The following is a 12,911-nucleotide window of genomic DNA, read 5'->3' as shown; positions in this document are numbered from 1 at the left end:
CCAAAAAGTTCACCAACACACAACGTAGGTACTTCGCCTACGAGCTCGAGGCACTGGGTGTCCTCAAAGCACTCATGAGATGGCAAGATGACCTCATGGGAGGCCGTGAATTCACAGTAATCACGGACCACAAAGCTTTGGAATATTTCAAAGCGAAAAACCACAACTCAGGGAGACACCTGAGATGGCAAGCTTTTTTCGCAAGCTTCAATTGCGAAATAAAATACGTGGAAGGCCACAAAAACAAAGTGGCAGATGCACTCTCACGATACTACGACTCGTCAACGGACGAGGATCTGCATTTCCACGATTATGTGTCAGCGGACATCCACCTGGACAAAAATGCAGAAGACATTATCCCCGACAGAATCGAGGAATACGAAGAACTGCTACTAAGCAGTACCCTGAGTAAAAACTCAGAGAGAAAGAGACTTGCAGCGATACGCGTGAGAAACACCCTAGAGGAAGCTCTAGGGGGGAGCGATAACCTAGAGGAAACTCTAGGGGGGAGCGCCCAAAATTTGGAAGAAATCATAACTCCAGAAGAGAACCTTCGAAAACAATTTGAAGAAAAAGACCTCATTGAGGCAATAAAATCTGGATACTTGAAAAGCCAGATCCACCGGGAAATCCTAGAGAACCCGGGGAATTTCAAAAACTTCTCCGTAAAAGATGGGCTGATAACCCGACTTGGAGAAGGAGGAACGACCCAAATAGTAATCCCGAAAGGAAACTACGAAAGGAAGTCCATTCGGGGAATAATCCTCGAGAACATCCACGAAACACTTGGACACCTAGGATCCAAGAAAACAGTGGAAACCCTCCGTCAACACTTCTGGTGGAAGTCGATGAGAAAGGATACCCACAAGTTCTGCAGGTCTTGCGGAACTTGTCAAACGACAAAGAAAAGCACCAGGAGAAATCCCGGAATGCTTCACCCACTCCCGACCCCGGAGACACCATGGTTGTCAATAGCCATGGACTTCACAGGTCCATTCCCAACAAGCTTGGGATATGATTACCTCTGGGTAATCATCTGTAGGTTGACGTCCAACGTCCACCTAATTCCAATAAAAACAACAACAAATGCATTAGAACTAGCATTCGTATTTCTTCGTGAAGTCGTAAGACTCCACGGTCTACCACACTCGATCATATCAGATCGAGACTCAAAATTCACGTCAAAATTTTGGTGTGAACTACACTGAATACTCGGTGTACAGTTGAAATTCACAACTGCATTCCACCTGCAAGGCGACGGCCAAGCGGAAAGAATGATACAAAAAGTAGTACAAATACTATGTGCGATGGTTAGACCAGACCAACGCGACTGGGCAGCGAAACTGTCGATGGCAGAATTCGCGATCAATGCGAGCTCGAACACATCGACAGGATTTTCCCCATTCGAATTAATCTATGGCCATATGCCAAAGATGTGCCTAACAGCACCACTCTCGGACTACCCGGGAGTAAATGACTTCGCTCAAAAAGCGAAGGAGAACCTCATGGCAGCACACGACGCGATAGCCGTCCGGCTCGGTAGCCCATTTAGAATTAATGATGGGAGGAGAACCCATATTCAAATTCGGCCAATCCAATTCATTAACGGAAGCAACAGATGAGGCTAATGCATACGAAGTAACTAAGACAAATAAAGCTGTCAAAAAGCAGAGATTTGATCCGATCAAGAGACCCGTCAAAGCGTGGATGAAGCCAGAAGTAATAATTACTATACCAGAGGTTAAGGGCAAATCAAAAGATGTGGAAGAGATCCCCATAGTCCTTAAATCATCCGAGAATCTGCCCGGACCTTCGGTCAGCCAGGATGTGGAAATGACAAATGCTGTCAAGAAACCAAGAATGGCCAAACAATTCAAGTATTCTACTGACGTCCAAGAATCCATCAAGATGGAGGGTGTCTTTGAGAAAATAATGTGCCAACCAGTTAGTTTAACCATGAGGGATGTATTAGGGTCATCTATTACATTGGCCAAACGAGTACAGGAAGCAACTAAGTCACACTGTAAACTAGTGGATGCCGAGGAAATACTAGGGAATCGGGAAGTAAGAGGGATATCATTTGAAGATGAAGAATATGATACAGACGATACAGAAGATTATTCGGTACAATTAAGTGAAATCCCCAAGGAGTTCCGACGGGATGAACAAATATCAATGCAGCAACAATTCGTAGCCATGGCTTCGGGAAAAGTTGCGGGACACATTAATAACTTTGAAGTAGAAATGTTACTGGACACTGGGAGTGAACTCAACCTCATGTCCGCGGATATTCAAAAGGAATTGAATCTACCAATGGATACTACAAAGTACCGGAAATTTCAAGTGAAAGGAATCAACAGATCATCCATTGGTCTATTAGGAATATGCAGGGAGACTCCCATCAGCATCGGAGGGGTCAGATTTGACCATAACTTCTTCGTTACGAGCAGGGATACCATAGGAGAATGGAAGGTAGTATTAGGACAACCGTTCATGAACTACCATACAATGAAAATAGAATATACACCGGGCGAGGGAATGGTAGCTCAAGCCTGGGTAGCAGGGAGAAAAGATGGACCTTCAATTAAGGTAGTAGTCGCAAGAGTATCGGACAATAGGAATCTACAATCTGTGCCTATGCAATGTTATTCATCTAGCGGGGCGTATCTAAACATTGAAGTACCATACAAGGGAATAATAGACGGACAAGGATCGGAAATTACTCGCTCAAAACGAGCGGAAGAAGATAAAATCCCAGCTGTGCCTAGAATAGGCAACCTGTTATATGAGTCACTCGGACTGGCAGGAATGGAATCCAAGCTAATCATGCCAGCCAATGACTTGATAAATCCAGAAATAATAAAGAGTGGAGGGAATACAGAATATCTTGGAGTATTACAACAAGTATGGGATTTAATGGGATTAGAACCAGTATGGGGATTTGAATATCTTATTCATTGGCTATTAGAAACACGAGGTTTAACAGCAACTGAGGCTGGAGAAGCTGCCAAGGATATAGCGAGGGTGGTAGAAGCAGCTAAGTACAAACGAGTAGATCAGAAAAAGAAGCCTGTGTCTGTCAGGGATCCAACCACTCCAATTCCCCAATATAAAGAGATTGTGATCGACTACATTGAGCCAATACCATTTACACCAATATTGGTGGAGAACTTTAAATACACCGAAAAGTTTACGCCCAAACGAGTCCAGGCCATGATAGACACTATACCTAAAGGGTTTCTCCGAACCACGGAGGTTGATCTTTTGGTTTATATAGTAGGCAGGCACCCGAATGCCTTTGCCTATTCTAGTAAAGAACGAGGAGTGTTTAATAGAGAATATTTTCCTGACTATGTGATATGTACAGTTAAGCACGATCCATGGCAGAAGAAACCAATCAGATTCCCGTTGGCAATGGAAGGGAAAATAGTAGATTTAATAAAGGAACATCAAGAGGGAAATGTACAGTAATTGACCACTCAATGCACTCGCACTTTCCCTCAACGTTCCCACGGCCCTCAACAACGAAGTGTACATCGGGTGGGTTCCAAACTGGCACAGTTTGTAGATTAGTAACCGAAGTAAATATATCCCAAACATGGAGACAAAATACGAAGAAATGATGGATGTAGAAGGATTTTTTGCGAGATCGTGATTTGAATACCAAAATAAGCAAGACCCAACAATGCAACGCTCAACTATTATCATCATCCTCGCCGTCATCCTCATTGCTTGAGCATTCTGAGGGCTCTAGATCATCAAGAAAGCTCTCCTCTGCTGACTCTCCTTGCTCTTCCCCACACACCAATGCCCACACCTCAGCACGCGTGGTAACATGTGGTTTCAGCGGCAATTTCTCACCATGAATGTGGCACTCTTCCTTCAACACCTCCCACCTCTCAAGCAGCATTTCATTATCCAACTTGGCAACTTCCCAAGCCTCTGCCTTCGAACTCCTTAGGTCTGCGGCTTTCTCTGCAACCTTCTTCTTCCGGCCTCTTTCCACCTTCTTAGCAGCAAGTTCATCAGACTTGGCTTGCCTCAGCGCTTGTGCCCTTTCAATCATATCAACGATTTCTGACTCGGTAAGTATGACAGCTTTGCCACTCTGAAGGTGGAGGCCCTTCTTGCACTTCTTGCCTTTATTGGCATTCTGTTGCAGGAATCGCTCCAGGTATGCAGCCAAGAGGAGAATCTGGGCATTTGCGGCGTCAAAACCATTCTCCATCCTCTTTTGTAGCTGTGCCAGAGTCTGATCTAGATCCTGGATCTCCTCTCTCAATTTTTTATTCTCCAAAAGTAGCTGACACTCATTTAGAGGAGCAAGCGCTGGGGGAGTGTTGGCTGTGTGTGTGGGAATTTTTCCATAACACATGCGTGTCTGGAAGATAGGAGGAGGGATAGTGACATTGGTTGGTAAGTTGCTAGGGCTGAGTAATATGGAGATGGCAGATTGGTGTGTGGGCTCATGGGTGTCTGCACTGGTGGGTGTGTGTGGGGTCATTGGGTTATCGGGATTTGAATCCTGACGGTGTGCCTCCTCGGTTTCATGCAAGTTTCGGAAATATGCCATACCCTTCTTGATCGGAGACGCTAATGCGAATGGGATTGCAGATACGGTATCTAGTGATGTGACAGTACTGGGTCCCATCATTTTTGATGTGATAACATTCGGGTTGAGTGGCCAGATTCCTGTCTTCTCAAAGGATTTAAGGATGTTCTCCTTAGTAAAGGCCCGAAGGTGAGCATTTCCATAGATACTAAGGAAGTTCTCTTTTGTGACTGTATGACCACAAAATTCCGCATTCAGGACTGCTTGTGACCACACATTCTTCAGAGGTGAGAAGAGCACAACATCGAGTGGCTGCAAGGCATGTGTGCAATGGGAAGGTAGGAGGTAAAGAATAATGTTCATCTCTTTACAGAACTGGATGGCAGCTGGACTCTCATGTGAAGCATGTCCATCAAGAATGAGTCGGTATTGGGATGGTGCTTCGAGTTTGTCTTTTGTCTCGGTATGGAAGATTTGTATTGCTTGCTCAAATATTTCCATGTTAACCCAACCCTTCTCTGAAAAGGCATATCTACATCAAGGTGTAACACTCTGTACTGGTTGCCATTAGGTGAGAGGTTGGACTTACTTCGCATTGAGGGGGTTTTCTTGTTTCCACCTCTCTTGGAAAGCCTTCCCAGGGAATATTACCACTGGCTGCAGGGCTGTGCCATCTGCGCAAATGAATTCTAGCACAGTAATATGTTCTTTGCTTGCACTAGAAACAGCATGGCCTTGTTTAGCAGCAGCAGACACAACAACCTTCTCCCACAAGGGCACATTCAGTGGGTACCCTGTTTCGTCACAATTATAGATATTCCATGGAATGATTCCATAACTGTGAATAGTTTGTGCAAGGAGTTCAAAGTGATGCTGAATATTCATGGGATTGAGTGCAGCAGCACGATTTTTTTCGAGGAGAAAACAAGTTTTTACACCAATTTGATCCTCAAACCTCCTAACAAACCTGTGTGCCCAGTTAACTCCAACCCTTGTAACACTCTTATCATGAATCCGAACAATAGCAAGCCCATACTCTGCTATCTTTTTGTATGTGAGTGGGAATCCACGATCTCCTATCTCAATGGTGAATTGAACAAGCTCGTGTGATTCAGCAGGAGTTAAAAGGGCCCGTTTAGAAGCAGCAACACGCTTGGAATCTTGTCCCTGAGTGATTTGCCTCCATAACGTTGTCCTATCAACTCCGGGGAACTGCAGAGCTATTTTGGCAATGGAGGGGTTGCCTGCCTTTCGGAGTGATGCCTCCTTGCAAGCCTTGTCCCAAGCCTCCAGTGCTGCTTGGTAAGATTGTTCCCTATCACGAGAAAGTTTCCGTTTCACTGCATCCTTGGAAAGAGCATGGCGACCCATTGACGCTATTTTTCAGTTGCAGAAATCTGAAAGTGAAGGCAGCCTCCGTTGAGTTGTCAGTAGTTTTGCATCCGGTCAAACCAAACTGTGTTTCATGTTGGACAGCAATGCAAGGGCTGCCTATGCTGCATCCAAACATTCTATCACTCTCTGCCTAGCTGTTTGCACATTCCAATGCCTATTTTGTGTTGTGTTGCTCCATAGTATCGAGAATATAAACCATTGGTTACATCTGAATCTGACACTGGTGCCGATAGGCATCCATCTCTGCAACTACCAGACGGAATTGGCTGAAAATTAGAATCTATAATGAATCTATAATGATCTATAATGAAGTCTATATATATATATAATATATATATAATATGTAATATCTCATAATGAAGTGAGGTTGAATGTATTGATCAATACAAATTAAATTCATAAGCAATTCAGTTTTGTGAGCCGTGGGAGCGTTTTCAATGTTAACAATTGTACTAGATAACCTGTCATGGTGTAATAATAAAAGATGGAGAGGTGACCATGACGCGCCCGTTGCAAAGAATCCGATGGAAAATGGTTGAAAACTGAGGGAGATACGAGTGGTGGCCCATCCCAGCGCGAGGTGTGTGCGTGGGAAACAGTGGCCACGGCCTCATACGGGCTATTTGACGACCAAGGCCAATAATAAGATATGTAGAGGTTGTTTGTAAGAGCTCATTGAAAAAAGCCCGTCGAAAAACGAATAGGATTTGACAGAGATATGCATGTACATGTCTTTGGTGTGTGAAAAAATGTGAAAAAACGTCCCACCGCCTCATAGACCCTCATCTGAGATGTACGACAATAATATGAAATAACAAGAACGTTGATACAAGCATGTACGAAAAGAAACGACGAAAAACGAATGATAATTGACAGAGATACGAATGTACATGGTTTTTTTGTGAAAAAATGTAAAAACACGTCCTACCGCCTCATACGCGCTCATTCGCGGCTTGCACCAATAATAGAAAATAACCAGGGAGTTGGTCCGAGTCCATTAAAAGAAACCCGACGAAAAACAAATGGGAATTGACAGAGATACTAATGTACATGCTTTATTTGTGGAAAAAACGTTCCCCCTCCTCATTTACGCTGATTCACGACTTGCACTAATGATACCAAATGAATAAAATGTTAGTACGGGCCCATTGCAACAGACCCGACGAGAAACGGTCAAGAACTGACAGAGATACCAATCCAGTGTCAGCTCCGCGGGTGATCTGTGCGTGGGAAACGTTCTCCAGCGCCTCACAGGTGTTTTAAAAATATGTAAAAATATGGAGTACTTGCGTTGATAATACTTAGAATAGCATGCAAATTTTCAGGACAATTGGTGCAGTATCAAGCGAGATATGATAAATTATTCCATTAAATTTTACTTGGCACCCTCAAGATCGCAGAATATCAGGTTGGGGTAATAATACACATTGTAGAGAAAATTAATACGCGCCCGTTAAAAAAACCCGAGGAAAAACGAATAAGAACTGACAGAGATACGAATGTAGTGTCTGCTCCGCGCGTGGTCTGTGCGTGGGAAACGTCTTCCAGCGCCTCACGGCATATCAAAGAAAATATGAAAAAATGTCAAAAACTTGCGTTAATAATATATAAATTAGTACGCAAATTTATAAAACATTTGGTTTAGTATCAAGCGAGATATAATAGATTACTATACAGTTTGTGCATGGGGAATGCGATAAATCGCCATAATCTCCTCAGGATCGCCGAACGACGAGTCGGACTAATAATACAGCATGTAGAGGACATTGAGACGCACCCATGGAAAAAAACCCGACGAGAAACGGATGAGAACTGACAGAGATATGATAGGTTTATGTGAAAGATCACGTGTATATGTTTAGTTTCAGGAAATTCACGTGAGCAATTGAGTGTAACCTCCCACAACTTTTTTCGCGCACAGACATATGCGAAAAAGTACTAATACCCCCACTCAAAACCGGTTTACACCCCCCATGGGAGCAATTCTTTTTTGTTCCCATGTGACTTTGGCATGTAAAATAGATGAAATAGATAGATAGATAGATAAATAGATAAAATAGGTAGATAAATAGGTCATAATAGTCGAAAATAATAATAATAATAATAATAATAGTAGTAAATAGTGAATAAATAAATAATTAATTAATTATAGTAATAGTAGTATTTTTGTTGTATAAGTTATTGTTTTTTTCTTTGTATTTTCGCTATTAGCATGTAAAATAGATAAATAAATAGGAAGTAAGTAAGTTAAAATCCGGAGTTTCCAACAACAGAACCAAATGAACTAAGGTTCCAGATAAGGTAAAAATTTGAAAAAATTCACGGCAATGTGGGACAACATGAAATAGAAACAACCAAAAATAAAACCAAGGTATTCTATATAGAATAAAATCTGAAAAAATTGCGGCAATGGGGGAAAACCAAGGAAAATAATACCAAGGTATTCTATGCAAATTAAAATCCAAAAAATTCACAGCAACATGGGACAGTATAGAATAAAAATAAAAGTAAGGTGCTCTCTATAAAATAAAATCAAAAAAAATCACGGCAACATGGGGAACACTGCTTTATAAATAACAGCAAAAAACCTGATAGAGAATGAACAAATTTCATGGTAAATTTGTGGAAATAGCCAGAAAAACAGCAAACAAAAATACACAAATGTGCTCAAGGGTGTAAGGTGGGTATGTGGTCCATGTAATTTGTGTGTAGCAGGCCCCACTTCCAGTGCATTGTCAACAGGGGAAAAGGCTTTTCTCATTTGTGTACATGATTAATGGGGGGGGGGGGGTTGGGGTGCAGCCCCAAGGCTCTCTGCAGGAGTGGGGTTTGGTAATACACATTGTAGAGAAAATTAATATGCGCCCATTAAAAAAAACCCAAGGAAAAACGAATAAGAACTGACAGAGATACGAATGTAGTGTCTGCTCCACGCGTGGTCTGTGTGTGGGAAACGTCTTCCAGCGCCTCACGGATGTCAAAAAGAAATATAAAAAAATATGAAATTTTTGCGTTAATAATATATAAGATAGGCCGCAAAACCATAGAACATTTGATGCAATATTCAGCAAGATATAATAGATTACCATACAGTTTGTGCATGGGAAATGAGTAAAATCACCATAACCTCCTCAGGATCGCCAAACGACGAGTCGGACTAATAATACAACATGTAGAGGACATTGAGACGCACCTATAAAAAAAACCCGAGGAGAAACGGATGAGAACTGAGAGAGATATGAGAGATTTATGTGAAAATCACGTGTAAATGTTCAGTTTAAGGAAATTCACGTGAGTAATGAGTTTAACCTCCCACAACTTTTTCCGCACACAGACATATGCGAAAAAGTACTAATACCCCCACTCAAAACCGGTTCAAACCCCCCATGGGAGCAACTCTTTTTGCTCCCATGTGACTTTGGCATGTAAAATAGGTAGATAAATAGATAAAATAGGTAGATAGGTAAATAAAAGTAGATAAATAGGTCATAATAATTGTAAATAGTAATAAAGTAATAATAATAAAATGAAAATAGTAGTAGTTGTTTGTTGTTGTTGTATTAGTTATTTTTTTTTTTTGGTTGTTTTCGCTAATTAGTTATTAATAAATAATGACAGTAGTAGTAGTAGCAGTTTTGCTGTTGTATTAGTTACTTTTTTTTTTCGTTGTTTTCGCTAATTAGCATATACAATTAGATAATAATAGTAATAGTGGTGTTGTATTAGTTATGTTTGGTTATGTTTTCGAAATTGGTGTCTTCCATAAATGGTTGTATTCTCTCTTTTTCTTTGTATTTTGCTGTAAAATAAATAGGTAAATAAAATTGAATAGTTAAAATGTGGAGCAGAATCAAATGAGGGGTTCCATATAAGGTAAAAAATTCGAGAAAATTCATGGCAACATGGCACAACATGAAGCAGAACAAAATAAAACCAAGGTGTCCTGTATAAAATAAAATCTGAAAAAATTGCGGCAATGTGGGATGACAAAGGAAAATAAATTTTATATAAAATAAAATCCAGAAAATTCACGGCATCATGGGACAACATAGAATAAAAGATAGAAAAATAAAAGGAAGGTGTGCTATATAAAATAAAATCAAAAAAATTCATGGCAACATGGGGAACACTGTTTTATCGACTTACAAAGGAATTCCATGTGATGGGAGGTGGTTGGGGTGGTGGATTTGGAGAAATGGCCAGAAAATGAAGAAAAACAACAAATAAAAAGGCCTCACTCCCAGTGGATTGCCAAAGAGGGGGGAAAGGCTTTTCTCATTCCTGTGCATGATTAATAGAGTGGGGTTTGGGGCTGCGCCCCAAGGCTCTCCGCAGGAGTGGGGTTCGGGGCAAGGCCCTGATGGCCCTCCGCAGGAGCAGGGGTTCAAGGGGCTGGCCCCTTGGTGCATAAATAATCACCATATATCTCATTATTGTTTACACCCCCCCATGGGAGCAATTCTTTTTTGTTCCCATGTGACTTTGGCATGTAAAATAGATAAAATAGATAGATAAATAGATAAAATAGGTAGATAAATAGGTCATAATAGTTGTAAATAATAATAATAATAGTAGTAAATAGTGAATAAATAAATAAATAATTATAGTAATAGTAGTAGTAGTAGTAGTATTTTTGTTGTATTAGTTATTGTTTTTTGTCGAAAATTGGCATGTACAATAAATGGTAGTATTGTTTTTTTCTTTGTATTTTCGCTATTAGCATGTAAAATAAATAGGAAGTAAGTTAAAATCCGGAGTTTCCAACAACAGAACCAAATGAACTAAGGTTCCAGATAAGGTAAAAATTCGAAAAATTCACGGCAATGTGGGACAACATGGAATAGAAACATCCAAAAATAAAACCAAGGTATTCTATATAGAATGAAATCTGAAAAAATTGTGGCAATGGGGGAAAACCAAGAAAAATAATACCAAGGTATTCTATGCAAATTAAAATCCAGAAAATTCACGGCAACATGGGACAGTATAGAATAAAAATAAAAGTAAGGTGCTCTCTATAAAATAAAATCAAAAAAATTCACGGCAACATGGGGAACACTGTTTTATAAACTTAGAAGGAATTTCATGTGATGGGGAGTGGTTGGGGTGGTGGGTTTGGAGAAATGGCCAGAAAATGACAAAAAACAATGCAAGGGCCTCACTCCCAGTGGATTGGGGAAGGTGTTTCCCATTCCTGTGCATGATTAATGGGGTGGGGTTTGGGGCGCAGCCCCAGGCTCTCCGCAGGAGTGGGGCTTGGGGCAACGCCCCAATAGCTCTCCGCAGGAGCAGGGGTTCAAGGGGCTGGCCCCTTGGTGCATAAATAATCACTATATATCTCATTATTTCTTTAGCACATGGGGAACAATAATAACAAGGATGTTGTTGCATGGGGCGGAGCCCCAATGGGGTCTGGGGCAACGCCCCAGGGGGGTTCGGGGCGCAGCCCTGATGCCCTCTGCAGGAGCTAGAGTCCGAAGAACGCGTGGGTGTGCGAGGAACGAGCACCCCACGGGTTTAAGGTCTCTAGTATATAATAAAGTCAGGTTGAATATATTGTTCTATTCAGTTTTTGAATGGGTCAATTCAGTTTAATTAACGTAAGCAATGCAGTTCTCTGAGCCGTGGGACCTGTTTCAATGTTAACAATTGTACTAGATGACCTATCTTGGTGTAATAATAAAAGATGGAGGGGACGTTTGAGCGATTCCAGTGCAAAAGACCCCATGAAAAACGGTTGAAAACTGAGGGAGATACGAGTGGTGGCCCATCCCAGCGCGAAGTGTGTGCGTGGGAAACAGTCTCCACGGCCTCATACAGAATGTTTGACGATATGTACCAATAATACAAAATATAGAGGACGCTAATAGAAGCTCATTAAAAAAACCCGACGAAAAACGAATGAGATTTGACAGAGATATGCATGTACATGTCTTTTGTGTGTGAAAAAATGTGAAAATCCGATCTACTGCCTCATAGACCCTCATTCGCGATTGACGCCAATAATATAAGATAATAAGGGCGTTGTTACAGGTATGTAAGAAAAAAGACGGTGAAAAACGAATGATAATTGACAGAGATACGAATGTATATGCTTTTTTTTGTGAAAAATTGTGAAAAACCATCCCACTGCCTCATGAACGCTCATTCGCGACTTGCACCAATAATAGCAAATGACCAAAGAATTAGTTCGGGCCCATTACAAGAAACCCGACGAAAAACGAATCAAAATTGACAGAGATACTGATCTACATAGTTTATTTGTGGAAAGATCGTGCTACTTCCTCATACACGCTGATTCACGACATGCACTAACAATACCAAATGTAGAGAAAGTTAATCCGAGCCCATTAAAAAAAACCCGACGGAAAACGGTCAAGAACTGAGGGAGATACCAATCCAGTGTCAGCTCCGCGGCTGATCTGTGCGTGGGAAACGGTCCCCAGCACCCTACAAATGTTTCAAAAATATATAAAAATACCAGGTACTTGCGCTAATACTATATAAAATGGTTCGCAAAATTTCAGGACATTCAGCCCAGTATCAAGCGAGATATAATAAATTATGTGATTAATTTTCACTTGGCACCCTCAAAATCGCATAATATCGAGTTGAGGTAATAATACAAATTGTAGAGGACATTAATGCGCGCCCGTTGAAAGAAACCCGAAGAGAAACGAATAAGAACTGACAGAGATACGACTACAGTGTCACCTCTGCGCATGATTTGTGCGTGGGAAAACGGTTCCCAGCGCCTCACAGATGTCTTAAAAATATAGAAAAATGCCGAGTACTTGCGTCGATACCATATGGGATAGTTCGCAAAATTTCAAGACATTTAGTCCAGTATCAAGCGAGATATATGGCATTTGTCCACTTTGCTACCTTTTCAATTCAATGGAACAAGTCATGTGACTTTGATCGGTGATCGGATCAACATCTCTCTCTCTCCCTCTCCCTCACA

General features: G+C 41.2%; 1 protein-coding gene across 1 annotated transcript; it reads right to left on the bottom strand.

The window, feature by feature from the left end:
• Nucleotides 1-7,932: 7,932 nt before the first annotated feature.
• Nucleotides 7,933-10,677, bottom strand: EI90DRAFT_3090375 (uncharacterized protein; the record flags this gene model as incomplete). Its single annotated transcript, XM_039062328.1, is given in 8 exon segments — nt 7,933-8,081; nt 8,094-8,137; nt 9,250-9,251; nt 9,289-9,294; nt 9,366-9,381; nt 9,732-9,745; nt 10,436-10,562; nt 10,589-10,677. Coding segments are annotated over 7 exon segments (200 nt in total), but the record flags the coding sequence as incomplete, so codon positions are not given.
• Between the last annotated feature and the right edge of the window lie 2,234 nt (nt 10,678-12,911).

This window comes from Cantharellus anzutake (assembly GCF_015039405.1).
Source record: "Cantharellus anzutake strain C23 chromosome Unknown EI90scaffold_151, whole genome shotgun sequence".
Classification (NCBI taxonomy): domain Eukaryota; kingdom Fungi; phylum Basidiomycota; class Agaricomycetes; order Cantharellales; family Hydnaceae; genus Cantharellus; species Cantharellus anzutake.
Note: the sequence above shows the minus strand (reverse complement) of the source record. Positions and strands in the feature narration are given on the sequence as shown.